Here is an 18,900-nt window from a genome sequence, read left to right as displayed (position 1 = left end):
TGTCTATTTTTATACAGGTAGGATGTTTCTCTCCCTATAACACTAAAACATAATCTCAGCTAACAGACATGTTTTTCTATTCTAAGTATTTAATTATCCATTTTGGAAGAGCATTGTTAAAATCCAGAATTACTGTAGACACCATGTTCTTAACCCCCATGGACTGGAGGACAATTAGTTATGAAATCATGAAGCTACACTACTGTAACTACTCAAATGTTCTGGTTTTGTTTCCCTTCAAAAAGAACCCATTGCTCTTTCGAAGATGCCTATAATGTCTTGATTAGGTAACTTGAAGCAAATATGGCATTCAAAATATGATAAAATCAAGATTAAAATCCAAATGAATATAAAAGAAGGATTACAATAGTCATACCAGATGTTCAGCCTTTCTGGAGAAATAGACTTTGGCATTAAAAAAAAAAAGGAACAATAAAGCATGAAATAACTCCAGGAGACCCAGTAAATACAACCATTCATGGTAGGAAGCTCATAGTTGCATTGCTTTGAAAGGGAACTAAACTCTCAAAGGAGAAGCTCTTCAGATTGGATGTCTACTTCTCTCCAGGTAGACAGGCATAATTATAAAGCTTTGGTGTATTCATCTTTTCGTTTTGTACTATGTATACAGTACTGCTACTCTGCTAATTACAATGAATTACAGGCTACTCCACACAGGCTGTCCTGCAGATAGCTCACCTGCCCTCCCTGGGGTTCTGTTCCATCTCAGTCTCTTAATCCCAGGAACTGAATTACTTTTCCCATGAACCTCATCCTCCCATCTTACTAGCTGGACTCTACAGACTAGATCTTCCTAAGTTACTATCAATCTCTACCTAAAATTCACTGTAGGGACAAGATCCTTCCTGTCTACCAGATTCAACTCCTATCTGACATACAGAGCGACTTGTGTCCGTCTCATCCCTCTTTGTATCTGATGCTATCCTGAGCTGATCTGCCCAGCCACCCCTGTAACCAGTTCATCAGCCCTTAACATCTTGCTCTTGCCCAGTTGACCCAACTACAACAGAGAATATACTGATTACAAAACAGATTTTAAAATCACTGTGAAAGCATGATTCATTTTTTGAAAGTATATTTGGAATAGACTAGGAATTTGAAACAATCCAAGTTGAAAGCTCAAAATTGATTTTCATATAAAGTTCATTTCACTTTATAATATGAATGTATTATCAAAATGTGTTCATATTGTCTTTCTAGCTATGACACTGTGAATGGTTTGATCTTGTACCATAGGTTGAACAGTGTAAAGACATTAACCATTTTCCTCTTAGACTTTGAAAGGATGTGGATGTAGATCTCCAAAGGGCTTTATTCTGCACTTCAAGTCAATTCCAAGTCTAATAAAACTAAGCAAATTGTATTTTTAAAAAAAGAAAGAAGGAAAGCATAAGCAGTAGAGCGAGATGATTTCCAAGAACAGAGGAAATAGACACTATTTCAAAAGGGAAATATCCGTTGGGTGGCAATAACTCACATCTGAGTTCTGGTGAGCTACTGAGAGGCTGACATCTGAGGATCATGGTTCAAGGGTAGCCAAAGATTACAAAAAGTGTCTTTGAGACACCAAATAACCAGCAAAAATAAAGGCTGGAGCCATGACTCAAGTGGCTTAGCACCAGCATGAGAAAGGAAGCTAAACAAGAGACGGAGTCCCAAGAACAGAAAGAAGCAGCAAGAAGAGGCTACACTAGGAAATAGTAAGTGTAGAAATCTGCAAACATGGGTGGCCCTGTTTTGGAACAATGAGAATATCCTTCTTCTGATGCTATGGCTGTACAAACAGAGTGGTAATCAAAAACGTGTTTACCAAGGCCATAGAGAGATAAATCAACAAATTTAGATCAACAAATTTTAGTGATTTATAATGAATTGCCCATGTTGCCATCTATGGTCAAATCCCCTTCTCAATACATTTGGAATGAGGGTCTAATTGAATGTTCTATCCGATACTGGGCTTTAGAAATAGGCTGCTGTCAACCCCAAATGGGTCCTGTAACATAAATCAACAAGCAAGCGAATAATGGATTGGAATTAAACAAAAGAAAACATACACCCACAAAGGTGAATTTAGCGTTGGAGGACTTCAATGTGATTTATTTTTGTTCAAATTCTGAATTAAACACCAAGTGCCCAGCTTAGTGGTCCCAGCAAGAACATTATTTGTTGGAAGGCAGAGCACCGGCTCCTTGCATTCTGATTCCTTATTTTGTTACATAATAATATGCTTAAAAAGCAACACATTGTGAGCTTGGGAACTGTTAGGCATTTATTTACCATGGTGGGGTAATCTCATTCAGTGAGGTATAGAAACTCAATAATGACTGCTACAGTATATAAGCTAATTGCTAGGATAAAACCAAATGAATAATTACTTAACTCCAGAATGAGGCCTGCGGGAATTTTTCTTTAATAAAGGTTTAATTCACCAGTGATAATGAATGCAATCTCACATACTACTGAATAACACCATTAGCATAATGGCTGTGATACAAAAACTATAATTAGAACTAAACAGAAACGTTAATTACAACCACCAAGGTGCTGAATGAAAGACTGTTGTTTAAGAAATTGACCTGCTTTGCTGTCATGCTTTCTGAGCTCAAGGGTAGCATGGTAATTAAATCTATATATGTATAAATATATATGCCTACATCGAAGCACATATTAAAACAGTTTTTTATCATTCTACTGAAATCCTCTAAAGTCTAACAACTATATTAATAAGGATTGTCTAGAATATGAAATACAAGCTAAACATAAAAATGATTAAAACTTCTGTTTTTATCTTGGCTAAATACAAACATCAATATTTGTGTTTGAAAAATCCAATATTGGAGAGTAGATGCCTCCAGTTTTGCATTTTACTGGTGCTCAGTCTATGAATGTTAGGAGCAGTTATCGAAAATGAACAAATTAATGGAGTGTGAAATATGACTATAATAAGTTGGAAAATAAGTTACATAATCAATAAAAGTCCAAGTACTAAACTAATGGTTCTATAAAGTCTTAAGTATGACTCTTAAAGAGCTTTGAATTTTGCATGTACATTATATATAAATAAAATACTTAATGACACAGAATAAATTTATACATGTCACACTCTAATAAATATCTGAAATAATGATACTAACTGTAACAACTCTCCATTAATATGCTATTTCAATGGCATATGCTTACATATATTTTCTAAAGATGCCTCACACCGTGCACCTCCCATGTGGCTTATAGCCCACATTGATGATACTGAGTTTCCACAATAAAATAGAAAATTGTAGGCAGAACTTCTTCAAGAAACATTCCGTAAGCCAAACCTATTGAGATTAGGGAAATGGTCTTGAATCATATTCATAATTTATCTTCAGCTGCTCTTTATATATTTACTCCTTTATTCGGTTTCAACTGGATAAATGCATTTTTCACCTTTAAAATTCAACCAATTATATTACATTTTCCCAGTAGCCCAACACGATTTCTGAGGATATGTCCGTGTACCATCGCATAGAACGCGCCTGAAAACACCTTCCTTCTTACTATCAGCCACTCTGACAGCTCTATTCTCTAATAAAATAATGCTTCCTTGTAATAACACACGTGGAAGGTGCAATTACCCTTGTAATACTTATTACAATCTTCAGTGATGGGGCAGATGGTTACTAACCCCCGGTGGACTGCTGCCCATAGCATCCACCCTGGCAGTTGTCCGTGAGGATACTGACCCCTTATTAAATGTATGGCTGGCAAATATTCTCTCCTTATTTCATAGATGATGTCTTTGTAGACTATAATTCTTAAATAAATCTTTGCTCCAAGACCATGTCAGACATATCAGAGAAAATCATCCTCTTATACAACATTGGATGGGCTATAGAATGGAGAGTTGACATGGAGGGGAAAGGATTCTGATTTTAGGAAGTTAGTAATGTCAAGTATACTCATTACTTAAAGAAACCTACGTAACTGCCGATCGAGCATGGACAACACAATAGTCTACAAACTAATGTCAGTTTGGGATTGGCCTACACAATCTGCCTCTGATGTTCTCTTAATCAACAGTAATATACCTGAACAGTGAAATACCTGAAGGGATGAATCATAGAAATGTAATGATAGCCTCAAGGGTCTTATGCTGTGTATCAGCAATATGTTACAACCTGGTGGTGTGTGGGGTGTGTGTGTGTGTGTGTGTGTGTGTGTGTGTGTGTGTTGGGAATGGAGAGCTTCCAATCCTGGCCCCTGGGACTATAAGATCTCTCTAATAGTGGGACCTAAACTTCCTGCTCTCTGTGGACAAGACCACGGAATGTACCTTGGGACACAGCTGTAAATTTCATTAACCTGAAAACAAATCTTACCTATAACAAATGATTTTCACTTCCTTTATGAAAGGAACATGGGGGAGCTGACTGCTGAACTCAGGTGTTGTGCTCCCGTGGCCCCCGTGCTTGGCTGATGTGACAGAACCATGCCCCAAGCTGTCTAACCTCTTGTGTGGAGGAAGCACTTCACCAAACCCAGAATGGTTCCTGGAGGACAAAGGCCTCTGGATCCATTCATCATCTGACCCCTGACTGGACATGGCCTACCTCATCAGCCTTCTCCCGCTGTCCACCTCACAACAGTGGGACCAGAATACATTGCTAGAATGTTGGATGGTGTCTAAGAGTCATCTTGAACACAAGTTTAACTACAGAGGAAAAGTTACCCCAGAGGTAGCTGTCAGTTAGTGCCACCCAACAGGTCTGAGGTCCCTCTGTCCCCAGGAGGGAGTTCCAGGAGTGCCCACCACCTCCTCCTATGTGAGGATACAAGGATCCGTAAGTAATCTCAAAAGGCTCCTCTTCGGCATTCTCAGTGTCTGTTAGGGGGCCTCTCATTAAGGAAAGGAGTGCAGGGAAGGAAATAATTTTCCTATAACCAAAACTTGGGAGAGCTGTCATTTACCTCAAGCAGAACCATTTTAGATCGATTAAAAGATAAAAATGAAGATTTTAAGAAAAAAAAACAAAACAATAATACTTTAATTTGGATGACAGAATTTTGGCATTCTTGGAAAAAAAATGTATCAGGAGCTGAATACCACAAATGTAAAATAAGTACTGTTAGCCCATCCAAGCAGAGTAGAAATGCCTGTTATTGTATGTTAACTCATCAAATATACACATATTTCAAAAGGCCCCCAGGGATTCTCTGTCTCTGTCACTCTGTCTCTCCATAGACAGACAGACAGACAGAAAGACGACAGACAGACAGACAGATAGATAGATAGATAGATAGATAGATAGATAGATAGATCTGAAGAGGAAGGAGGATGTTAATGGCTCCTGGCCATTTGTCCTTTTACACTTGGGTGATCACAGACAGGTGCAGGTGTATATAGAGGCTGAGAAAGATGCACTTTGCAATGAACGTGGAACCATTCTGCAAACACACAGAGAACTAAATTAAGTTAAGCAAGTGTTGCTGCTTCTGACACGGCCCTTCGCTGAGGAGGAAGACACAAGGTTGGTGCAGAAAGAAAGGAGTACTGGAAAGAAAGAAATTTGCAAATAGCACTCAGATCTACCTGCCGCCTAGCACTTGCTAGCACATACTTTCCTGAAAAGGAAACCCATAAATAAGTACAAACTATTTAAATTAAGATTAAAAAAAAATGAGCAACCATGGGTTCAAGCATGTGACTCTATTCAAATGGCAATGCTTTTCTTCTTCTTTTTCTGTTTTGGTTTGGTTTTTCTTTTTGCACTTTCTACTTCAATACATACAAAAAAAAAAAAATCCTGTCCAAACAGCCTGATACTACACCCACAGTAAGATTCAGCCTCCTCTGTATTTTTAATTAATGTAGGCACAGCGGTCGTTTTTTTAACAGCTAACATTTTGTGTGAGTTACAGTATGCACACTGCTGAGACATAAATGCAAAGTAATCAGTCTAATAAGTAGATATAAACATTTACAACAATTGCAACACGTCTCAGCAACAAATAAGAGAACATAAAGAAAAAAAAAATAACCAGCCGCAAGCCAGAAAAGAAGTCTCAATACAACCGCATGGGTATGTCATTTAAACCTCTGATCTTTTATTGCCTTTAGTCATTTCAATACCCCAACGTGACTAATGAGCTTGTACCTTCAATACCCCCCAAAAAGTGAGAACTCTGATTAAGAAACAAAAACAAAAACCAAGACTTCAATTTTCATGTTCGTGCCAAAGACACCAACAGAGGACTGGGAGCCTGGGTGCCCGTGTCATTTCCATAACAGAGAGAAATCACAATACCTCAGCAGAGAACCAGTGGGGCTCAGGAGAGCTGCAGCCCACCCCCCCTCACAAACTATAGACTTCAAGTGGCAAGAAACTTGACAGAGGTGAAGAGCCTCGGAGGCCACAGGTTGGGGCCTAGCAAGGCAGGAAAGAGTGGCACAAGAGGAGGAGAGAGCACAGTGGCATTGTGAACTGATGGTGTGTCTTGATGGTTACAGAATGGATATCTGGGGCCTGAGAGAGAAGAAAATCACCCATGGACTATGATACCGGGAGTTTTGATCTTTCCGGGTAGACGGAAAGAGATAAGGGAAAACTAGATGGAAAGGGCAAGTGAAAATCAGGTGAATGACATCTTGATTAGAAAATACAAGGAAAACTTCAGGAATAACTTCTTGGATATCATTTGGGTTATCATCATCTGTCAACATATGAGATACTAAGAACCCAGGTTTACTCTGTGTTGGTAAAGGGATTTGCCTCATTCATTTCAATAATGGGGTGGGGTGGGGGAAATCTGATAAAACTCATTATTCGAATGAGTCCCAAGAAGGGCTTGTTCCTCATCCTGACAGAGGAGAGATTTGTGGAGGCTGTGGATGAGAGCCTGGCAGGGATGTTTCACAACTACCTGCCTGTTAACTAGGAAGAACTCCTCAGATGTTGAAATTACAGGATAATCTTGGGCTATCTGGATGGATAGGGCGAACGTAATCAAGGTCTTTGTTGGAGGAGGCAAGGAAATCGAAGACAGTAGAGAGAGGATGTTAAGGAGGAAGCAGGAAACACTGCAGGAGGGGGCTGAAGCTGGCTTTAAAGGAAAAGATTCCATAGAGGACGGTTGGGGGTGGGAGGGTAGGAAGGCAGAATGAGGGGATGCAGAAAGGCAGAAGGAGCAAGATGGGACTGGAAAGCAGAGTAAGGTGGGGCAGGTCGGCAAAGAGGGGAAGGGCTTAGTCCTGCTGGAACAGAAGATGTTTGGAAAGACTTCTTGGAATTTTTTTTCTCTTTGTGTCTCCTTCCCCACCCCCCACCCCCACTTTTAAAAAAGTATTCTGGAAAACGTAGTTTCATTGTGTTAGCAGAAAAAAATCTAGAGTCTAAGTTCCTTTCCTAGAACAAAAGTTCCTGTGGGTTTTTTTTTTTTTCCTTTCTTTCTTTCTGTGAGCACCATGGTAAAATTCAGAGTTGGAAAGATCTAGGAGGTCATCCTAGAGGGCAAGAGAGTGAGCCAACCTCCCGGGTCAGTCGTGGGAGAACAGAATGTGAAGGGTTAATACTGTGAGTGACAGCTGCTCCTCCCCCTGTCTACATCCTCAGCTTCCTTCCGGGGTGGGGCCAGGGGAGCCTCACAGGGGGCGTGGCCTGAGGGGGCCACTCAGGTGCACCAACAGCAAAGTCACTGAACAGTCCTGTTCAGTGAATGAGCTCCAAGAAATGGAAGCCAGAGTTGTTTTTGCTTTTTATTGCACTGTTTGCGGGGGTGTTCGTTTGTTTGTTTCCCCCTTTTCTTTTCTTCTTTCCTTTTTTCTTTGGTTTATTCCTTTCTGTCTCTGTTTGTGATTTGTGTAGCCTTTACCTTGTATGTAAGTTTATCTGATTTGGGGAGGGGAAGAGGAAGCATGGAAGTGGTAGAACAAAGTGTGAACCAATTGAGCACTGAAACCCAATAGGCACCATGTTGGAAATGAACCACATGAGGAAGGAAGGAGAAGTCAGGAAGGGAAAACTGGGAGAGAATGAGGGAGGGGGTGACAGTGTTCAAAAGGAAATGTATTTATTACCTCACTTACGTAACTATAGCCTTATTATATATGTACATCACCTTTACAATAAAATTAAATAAATCCTCCATTTCCTCCCCCCAGAAAGATAGATTTAAAGAAAATGTCACATGCCTCTGAACATTTACCAAGGTCTAAAAATAATGTCCAAATCTTATTTCACTTTTTGGAAAGACAACAGTGCCCAAATCTTACTTTACTTCTTAGAAAGTGTGTACGTTGCCAGTCCATATACTCTGATTTGCGATTGTCTTGTTTTTACTTTACAAATCCATTCTCGTAGTCTATTTTTTGTTTTGTTGTCACCAGTTAACTCCCAAGTTGACATGATATAATAAAGTAGCACATTCTAAAGACAATCCCAGAAACATCCTTAGCGAAGTTTTTTAAGGGACATTGCCACAGTCACCCCCAAACTGGTGGGGCTACCCTTACCCCATGCTTTCTCTAGGTCCTCCCTGTTTAAACAGAACTGTAGAAATGTGAAATCAATTATCCAAAGGGAGTGGTCTAAGGGGAAAGTAATTTCTTTTCTTTTCCCTGCCCACCAAGAAGAGAGAAAACTCTCTCCCACCCACATCCCCCTACCCCCGTTCAAAACCAAACAGTGGCCCACAAAAGCTGAGGTTGCAAGTTGGCTAAAGCAGCATTCTATCTCTGTTAGTGTGGCATATGTGCTCTGTGACTCTGGAACCAATGAGGAAGGCTTAAGCTTTTATTACAAGGATAAAAAAAAAAAAAGTATGTTCCATTTTACTAAAGTCCCTAAAACATAAACACAATTTCTGCTCCTAGGAAGGAAAATAAGGCATGAGAAAGCATTACACAGGTCAGGATTGTGAGGGACAAATGCCAGTCTCAGCAATACATATTGCTCTGTAACCTGAAAAATGCACACGGGTATGTCTGCTATTTTTCTAGAAACAAACAAAACACTGCCACCACTGTATATTTTCAGTGTCTTTGTTTTTCTTAAGGAAACTATTTTTTTTCATCAAAATAATAGGAAAAAGTAATTGGCTTCAGAGTAAGGTGGATACAAACATAGTAACTAATTTTGAAAGATACCCCACTTCTATTTATTGATTAATCAAATATATTGTAAAACCAGCAAGACAGAGCAATATTTAGAAGCTAGCTGATTACCCGTCTGAGGCAGATGATTAACAGTTTACCTCAGCAGAGCAAAAATTGCTACCAGAGATTTTTTTTTTCATAAAAGTGATCACTATTTATTACTAAGAAAGACAACAGCTGGATACCAAATAGGCAAGAAATAAAAGCTTTCAAAGGGAAGATTTTTTTTAAATCCAAAGTTTACATTACATAATGGCATGCTAATTAGAGCTGAAACTTAGAAATACATTCAAGATGTCAACTCTCCACAGTAATGAAGATAGGAAGTATTGAGTGACCAAAATAGTGACTAGTGAGTTAGTTACATTTACTGTAGCATGTCATTTTTATTCCAATATTAGAGCCAGGGTAGTAAAAAAAAAAAAAGCCTCAGAAATTGCCTCAAGACTATGCAATGTGTTCTGTCTAACCCATCCTTACTCAACAACTTTCTGTAACTTATCCTGAGAATACACAACTCCATCTTAGTTAATCCAAGCTTAGCAAACCTACCAACCCTCACTTGGAAAAACAAGCTTAAATGTACCACCAGTACATAAGCTCCTGGTTTGTCGCAATACAGTTTGGTTAAGAAGTGTTATTTCGATAACTTTCCCTTGATAAATCTGGGAAAACAATGAGGAATGATTACATGAGAAATATTTCAACTTATCAATAAAAAGAGTAACCTTCTCTTGTGAGCACTTTATTTTTTCCCCCTTGTAGAAGTTGGGATAATGATTTATTTATCATGATATTTTTATTCACCATTCCAAGAAAATTATTTCATTTTAGACCCCAAAATGCTAAATGATTTGAGGTTTACGTTCTGTTAGGTAAGGTACAGTCTCTGAATTCATCTAGGAAAAAGTAAGACATCGGTATTAGATATAAGCTTAAGATAACTGAGAAAATATTGAACACGCAAGGGTGTGTAAAGGAATAGTGTCAACATGACTAAATTAGAGATGTGTAAAGGCATTTCCGGAGGTGAGCACCCACCGTCTTAATTGCTCCCATCTCCCATAGCTCAAGTTTTTGTTTTCTGAGCTTTCTGTTGTCCATGGTCAATAATTCCTGCTCTGCCACAACTTTGAAATCTCACGCTGTCTCTCATCCCTGAGTTCAATTATCCCTACAGTATTCTCTACTCACCCCTTGAGACGCTCAGCTATGAGACTGGAAATAATAACAGTGCTTATGTTCAAGTCACTCTTACTTCATAATGGCCCCAAAGTGCAAGAGTATCGAGGTCAGCAATTCAAATGTGCCAAAGGGAACGCTTTCTTGAAATCAAGCTCCTGAAAATGCTTTGTTTAAGTGAAAAATGTGTTGTTGTTGTTGTTTGGCTGAGGTTGCACCATCTCTGGTAGGAATAAATCTTTGGTCCATGAGCTAGTGGAAAGGCAGGACGAGATCCGTGCCCGTGTTCTATGGAATCCCAGCCTGCAGAAGTTACAGCTCTGCTGCAAAAGGCGTGTTGGGTTCAGAGGGAACACACCAAGGCGGTGATGCGCTAGGCCCTGAGCCCACAGCAAGAGTCCAACCACAGACCCCGAGGAACAGGCGGAGTGCGGCCCACTGTGGGCGTCTGGGCAAGTGCAGGAATAGGCTTGGATGGAAAACGTAAAACTGACCCGGGTAGTTAGGTCTGCTGAAACACAAGAGGATGCACATTTCTGGCAGAGGTGAGGACACCAATGAAGGACAAAGGCTGGGACACCAGTCCCACGCCAGCCTGCGGTGGGTGAGAAAGCTGGGATCTTTGGGAAGAAGACAAGCCATAGAACCTTCATGCACCACAAGTGCACAAAAGGGCCGGGCGTGGTAGCCCATGCCCAGTCATCCTCGCTACTTGGGAGGCAGACACAGGAGGATCACAATTTGAGACCACCCCGGGGGCAAAAAGGTCAATATCTCAAAACCATGCTAGACTGGCGACCTGGCTCATGTTGGAGAGTGCTCTCCTAGCAAGTGTAAGGCCTTCAATTCAAACTCCAATACCATCCAAACCAGAATAGAACAAATAGGAAAAAAACAACAAGAGAGAAAAGGAAATAGAAAGAAATGAATGCAGGCACGGTGGCGTGGCAGTGCATGCCTGTAATCCCAGCTATTTGAGAGGCAAAGGTTGGAGAACTTGACTGAGGTCAGCTCAGGAAGAAAAAAAATGTGAGACCCTATTCTTAAAAACACAAAAGGAAAAAGTGCTGGAGGCATGATTCAAGTGGCAGAGTGTTCGCCTAGCAAGCTAAGGACCTAAATTCAATACCCTCTACCCCTTACACACACACACACACACACACACACACACACACATACACACATGTAAAGGTAGAACAAGGTCATAAAAATGGAAAGACAGACTCTCTCTGGCCCTAGATGACAATTGCTACAGGGCTTAGAAGAAAGCCAGGCATAATATACAGAACCAAGAACCCACATGCTCTTGGAACAAAAGATGACAAAAGTCAACTGCTGTCTTCTGGCCACATAAAAATGTGTTTAGGGACTGATTGCAGAAGTTGAAAAAGACTTAAAAGTTTAAACTACTAATAATAGCCAATGAACCTGACCATCCTAAATCCATCCAGAATGAAAGTGAATGTGTTAAGGGTGTAGTTTATTTCCAAATGCTGCTTTATTGCCTCAGCCCCCTGCACAGGGCATTCTTTGGTGTTGTAAAGCAACACACACCCTGGTGTGTGGTTGTATACAATCAGCAGACCCTGCTGATTTTCATGTTCCCCTTCCCTTCCCAAATTCAGACAAACATATATGAAATACCCAGGATACAAAAGTCAAATACAGTAACCACAGGTGCTGAACCATAGGGAAGATAAACAAAAGAAAAAAAGAAAGAATTTCACATAGTATGTTAAAAATAACAACAATGATAAGCCACTTGTTTCCATATCTTGGAGTTCATTTTGCTTAGCATCATCTTATGTGATCATATGTACATAGCTACTGAGATATTGTGATTATCGGTTAGGACTATCCTAGATGTATACTCATTATTACTTGGAAAAATATAGGCCTGATTTATAAACTGTATAATTTATAACTTTATCGTAAGTGTGCACATACAGGAAAAAAGCTAGCATATATAGGTATTGGTTTTATTTACATTTACCAGCTTTCTTTTTCACAGTTTTAGCTATTCACTGAGTCTCAGACATACTCCCTGCAGATAAGGGAAACCACGGTAACATTTAGAAGCCATACAAACTTGAAAAGGTACCAAAAGACAAAGATAGATAAAGGTGCCTTATCCCTTTTGTTTTAACTTTGAGCTCCAGAAACCATAGAAACGTTGACATCAATCTCAAGAGAAAATCTGGGACAGGTTTTTTAGCAGATGGCTTGTATATATTTAGGGAAAAAGGGTGGAAATCAAAGGAACCCAACTAAGGTCAGGAAGAAAACTCAAATCCCATCAATAGTCGTCTATGAAAGTGCTCCTCTATGCAAAGAGCAGATAAACATAGCCAAGGTACCCAAGGCCCCAAACGCCATTAAAATATTCAACAAAGTCACATGCTTCTTCCTGGGCTCTTTCCTTTGACAGTATTGCTGCTCAGTGACTTGAAAGAAGATAGAGAAGTCATGATTATCCCACATTTGGAAGACCAAAATGCATTTTGATTTATTTAGCGTGAAATACTTCAAGTTTTTCTTCTAAACTTTCATAGTTTGGCTTCTGTATGTGCTTATTTCTCCTTCAATGACTTTTCCCTGCTTTCCCTGATTTGTCCAAAAGGAAAAAAAAAAACAAAACCTCATGTCTTTATGGACTCGATTTGCCTTATAATTACATCCTCTCAGATGACTGCCTTAAGGAGTTACAGGAATATTTTCCCCAATGCCGAGTGGTTCAGTTAACACCCCCCCCCCCCGTGTTGTTAACGAGTTGTTCATTTAACTGTTCAGCCATCTACCCCACAACTGTCTGGAAGAATGCACCTTAAAAAAAAATTCTTCTTGGTATCCTGCGTGATTGAGACATAGTAAATACTGTCTATCTGGTGAGTAAAGTCGACATGGATAACCTCAGATGAGGTTTATCGAGCTGGGGATGAGATATTGCAGAAGAAGCTGTAGCTCCCAAGATAACAGAAGAAAAAAAAAATCCTGGATCATGAAAGATATTTACTTGCCATCCCTCCAGATCCTTACTAAAATGACTCAGAGAATATTGAAAACTAAAATAAAAAGGAGAGAACTGTAATCAACTATAGGAAGGACCACCAACATAGCAATATTTCTCAGTAAATGAGAAACACAACGCAGATTATACTAAGGCAGGAGATGAAGGGTGAGGACTCCTAGGAAGGAGGCACTTCCTAAGTTTGGAGAACAGCCCGGGAGGTTGAGGAAGGGGGTCACAGTGACCTGGCAGCATGGATGGTGCCCATTTAGATACCTGACCATAGCCAGGAAATGGAATGGCAGGAGGGAAATAGCAAAAGTAACAGGAGTCAGAACGGGTGGATAAGACAACAGCCAAACAAGATGTCTGGAAGCCAGTTCCCAACATTACAGTTTCACCAAGAAAGAAGAAAATTCTCTAAAAGAAAATTTGGTCTTGGTCTCTTTGGCTCTTTTATAATTTTAACTACCTCTCCAGTCAGCTTAGGCTACTGGATCACTAATTATGCAAATTTATCTCCATCAATCGACAATCTCAAGATATGACTGAGGATTTCTATGACAATGAGAATCCATCTAACCACCTAAGGTCCAATCAATAAGCCATTCAATGAGTAACATATGTGTGTACGTATACATACATACAACGTACATGCGTACAAAAATACCCATACGTACACAAATAAACAGGGAGAGAGAGAATTCACATTGGTATGTAGATATGTGCATGTACATATATAACATAAATATATGCAAATGTATACCTATGTGCATATATGTGTAAATATATACATACATAGTATATATACATATATGTCCACAATTCCACACATACACATGGATACACACATATATAGAGTTGCTAATGCAAACAAAGGAAAAACTGAAAATATATTGTGTTCACAATAAAAATTCAAGGAAAAAATGGGCAGTGGCATTTTTAAACCTTTTATGAGAGACACTTATTAGTTTGAGAGAATTCACAAATATAAATTTTAATGGAAAGCTCTTGACCCTTTATATTGGGTTTAATATTTCTCTTTTAAGTTGAGGATTTTCATTTGATTCCGTGTTGTCGATTGGAGCATTCCACTAACTTGGAAGCAATGCAAACAATTATGAAATCTAAGCATACTCATGACTTATGACCTGACTATCTTATATTACTGCTGACTGGGTGATCCTCAGGCCTCCTAAAATATTAATTGTGTCATTTCCGCTGAGGCCTTTGCTACTTCTCATAAATATGTGTTCCCTCAAAATGAAGTCACTTTTATCTCATAAAGCTGAACTGAAATGTTTTTAATAAAGACCTCAGCTTACCTCCAGCATGATTGCTTAGATTGCTATGTGAATATAACCCAGAGAGATTTAATCTAAGTTTAAAATATCTCATGTACGTTTCTATTTCCTGGTCCATAAAATACCTCCAGTTAATTTCAGTTACATAAATACCTCAGCCTTGCAGTAGCTGTCATTCCTATACAAGGCAAATGCAGACTAATGAACCCACGCCAACTCACAGAAAGCCACAAAGACCTAAGTTAGAAAAGAAAGTAAACCCCCTGTCTTTCTTCCAAAGAGAATCTAAAATGTTTATGATTTCTTGTATATTGTTTCAAAGGATATAGCATAATTTAAATCTAGAACAACATACTCCATGAGATTAAAAATACTGGATATTTCTTAATACAATGAGTCAATTCCTGAAAAGGAGTCAAACTTCTGTGGTTAAGTAAACACTTAAGTATAACATCCAAGTCATTCTTATGTTCCTGTCAGTATAGCTTTGCAAATTATTACACCTTTAAAAACATACAAACAGAGCCAGGCCTTGTGTCTCTCACTTGTGAGCCTAGATACTCAGGAGGCTGAGATCTGAGGATCACAGTTCAAAGCCAGCCCAGACAGGAAAGTCTGTGAGACTCTTATCTCCAATTAATTACCCCCAAAAAAGCCAAAAGTAGAGCTGTGGATCAAGTGGTATAGCATTAGGCTGAACAAAAGAAAGTCAGGGACAGCACCCATGACTTGAGTTCAAGCCCTAGAAACTACAACAGAAAACACCCTCCTCCCTCCAAAAGAAACAAAACAAAAGCACCCCACAAACACTAGAACCAAATATTCCCTCTCAAAAAGTAATTATGAAGTGAAAACAAAGAAGAGAGGGGCCACATTTACCCATTTGTTTTAATAAATACTGCAAGCTTTCCAAATGGAAGTACCACAATAATTAAACTAATTTTCCAAAATCATTTTAGTGTATTCAATTATGGGTTTTAATTATTTTAGAGAAGCAACTCATGGTGTTAATGAGAGAGACAGAAGTAAAAATCATGGTAGAGTTATGTTCCATGTTTCTGCATTCTATAAGCTTTATTAGACAATGTTGATCAAATATTTGATGAATACTAAGAGCCTTTTGGGATGGTAAAATGAATATTACCATCGTGGATCTGAGAACCAGGCTGAAGTACAATCACCATCAGTTAAGGTAAGTGGATTTCACGGGCAGAGAGAACATTGGTTATTGAAAAGAGGCCTCCAGAGAACTGTCTGGAATTAAATAGAAATAATGCTAAAATTAAAGTGCACTGAGCTTATGACATAAGCTCCTAGAAACCCGAGATACTGGAATAATGTTGTTCTTCAGTCTTCGAAACACGATGAAGAAATGATTCCACATAAGAGATGACAACCAGCCCATATCATCTTGTTATATTTGTTTGTTTTATGTGTTGCCCACATGCATCTTACAAAAAAGAAAAGAAAAAAACAAAAATGGGAGAATATAAAACTCTGTGGCATGACTTCTCCAACTCTACAAGAAATTGTTCATAAGGCATTACTGCTCTCCTTCTAGACATGAATCATCTCCTGTTATCTAGCTAAACAATAGCAAGATGAGAGGTGGTGTATAGATAGATGATTGATAGATAAGTAGATGATAGAAATAGATCAGATAGATGATAAATAGACCAAAGAGATAGATTAGATATGTACATGTGTAGATTGATAGATTATAGATAGATGATAAATAGATGAAAGAGATAGATACATAGATAGATAGACAGACAGATGAAACTTGATGCTATCTTTCAAATAGAGAAAGCATTATACAAACTTGGAACTTGTTTTCTGTAGTAACTATTAGAGTTTGGATTATCATTTTGGAAAAATCATTCTAATGGTTTGGCTTGCAACAAGTGATGTTTCCTGTGGCTGAATCAGATCATGCACTAGAAAGAAACTTCACTCTGTAAAAGTGTGAGGTTTAATATATGCATTGCCTCTAAAACCCTGATGAGAGTTCAATAGCAATTAAGTGATTGGGCTTACTATGGGCATGTCTACCACATGTAATGGTTATTAAGGTGTTATAATAATGGCTACCATTGTAGAAATGCTAATCTACATGTCACGCACTGCTTAAAGTGCTTTCTATATGTTTTCTTATTCATTCTGCACAGCAAAATTGTCTTTTTCTTCAGGTGAGAACACCCAGACACAGGGAGTTAACGCAAGACTCTCATAAATGGCACAACTCAAACCCAGGAGATGTGATTACAGAGCTGGTCTGGGAACACAGCCTCTTCACCGGGGAGGCTGGCAGTTTTGTCTGCTGTCTCAGTATGTAATCATTGGGGGCATGTCCTTTCGTTCTCCAAGCATCCCATTTCAGATGATCAAAGTTGTGATTCACTTAGCCCATGAACACCTAGTGCTGCCTGTGACGGAAAGCCAGCCGTGCTGAGGAAAGAAAAGAGAAAAGAAAGAAGCGCTTCTAGGCGTGGTGGGCAGATGGCAGTGCAAACGTGCCACTGTGTGGGGTGCCATATTCTCTCCTTACATAGACAAACAGAATGCTCCTGCTGTCACCACCCAATCGGCCACAAACGAACAACTTCCACCCGCTCTTAACCTTGTTGAAATGATTCCAGGATAGTACAAAGTCTCTTGTGGTTACATAAAAGCTTCCAAAGACATTATAACACATGTTACACACATGAAGACAACTCGTTCACACTCTTCGACCTGGCTGTCTCTTGCTGTGTTCTCCCACCAGTTTGGGAGCCACTTCTGTCCTGTATGCCCATTGGAACAGCTTACTCCCAACACCCCAGACCCTCCTGGTGCTCTCTTGGTCAGCAACCCTCTGCTGCTAGCTACTGGGAAGCTCCCCTTCTCCCTGAGCTCTGGGAGGAAGCAGAACTTGCAGGATACCAACTGTCTAACCCCCTGTAGGGCTGTGATTTCTCACCTGAGACCATAGGAGTCAGCTTTTAGTGTTCATTGCATGTCCTATAAAACTAGGAAAACTGAGAGGAGGGGTTTGGGTTGGGAAAGATGGGGAAGAGTGATGAAGAGAAATGATATCCATCAAGATGCATTGCATCCTGGTTGGTTGAATAGTAACCCCAGTATACTCAAAGATAATAAAAATATAATGATGATGGTAATTATAACAATAATAAACCAGTGTTCCCCAAATTCTCACCAAGTTAATCACGGATAATTCTTCCTCGCCACTATCCAGATTGCTTCAGCTGAAAGTAACCAGCCGTTGACCCTAGCCACCAAGATCTAAAGAATCACAAGTGTGCAAAGGAAAAGAATTCTGTACTCTAGACACCTAAGAGAATAAATAAAATATCTAGAACAGATGGCTCTTAATAGAATACACTACAGAGACAGAAATCTTTCAACCAAATAAAGTAAGAAAATTTATTAAACTTCCTGCAACATGAAAAAATATCATTTTCTACTAAAATAACTCAGTGAATATACTGGAGAAAAAGGATAATCACTGCTGAATCATGATTTAATACTTAGAAGATGTAGGGGAGGAAATAATTTAAGCTCAATACCTCTAGAGAAAAGATAAGCTGCCCATCAACATCTCCCAAAAGGATAATGTGGAAATCGACATTTTATAAGAATAAAGTAATTTTGAAAAGGAATTAATCAAATGACAGAAGTTAGTTTTGATGGAACTAGTTTTATGTACAAGTTCAAAAGCTTTCCAAACTTTCAGAGTTTCCATCAGAACTAGAAGAAATTATGTAAAAATAGGTATATTCTGGGTAAAAAAAAAAATTCTGAGCCACAAAATTACAGAAAAATTCTTGCACGAATCCAGTTTGAAAACTGCGGTGAGCGTGACTTACAACGATCTCAGGCTGCATAAAAACACCACAGATTCAGCACCATTCAACATGGCACAGGCTGCAAGGGCCAGGAGCAAGCAGCCTGCAGAACTGTGACCCACTGACTGCTGGTGGTCTGCTCCCTGGCTTGTAGCCAGACACCTTGAGGATATATCATCACATGACAGCAGACGTGCAGGAAGTGAGCTCTCTCCTATCTCTTCATAAAGGCACAGATCCCACAAGAACTCTATTCCTTGATACGTTCTCCTTCTAAAAACCTTATCCCCAGATACCATCACCCCGTGGATGGGATGGGTAGGGCTACCACATAGGAATTCTGAGGAGATACAAGCATTTGTCTCATCCCATGAAAGTAACTGACAGAGGGGAAAGAATCAGACAAGGCATTGA

At 39.3% G+C, this 18,900-nt stretch overlaps 1 protein-coding gene across 1 annotated transcript in view; it reads right to left on the bottom strand.

Moving 5' to 3' along the window:
- Iqcm (IQ motif containing M) overlaps positions 1-18,900 on the bottom strand; it is a 163,319-nt gene that overhangs the window by 56,261 nt on the left and 88,158 nt on the right. Inside the window, exon 14 of the mRNA XM_048333551.1 lies at positions 14,454-14,464. Within this exon, the coding sequence (XP_048189508.1) occupies positions 14,454-14,464 (11 nt within the window). The remainder of the gene's footprint in view (positions 1-14,453; positions 14,465-18,900) is intronic.

The sequence above is a fragment of the Perognathus longimembris genome, chromosome 24, assembly GCF_023159225.1.
Source record: "Perognathus longimembris pacificus isolate PPM17 chromosome 24, ASM2315922v1, whole genome shotgun sequence".
Classification (NCBI taxonomy): Eukaryota; Metazoa; Chordata; class Mammalia; order Rodentia; family Heteromyidae; genus Perognathus; species Perognathus longimembris.
The sequence above is the reverse complement of the archived record's forward strand: the minus strand, read 5'-3'. Positions and strand labels throughout refer to the sequence as shown.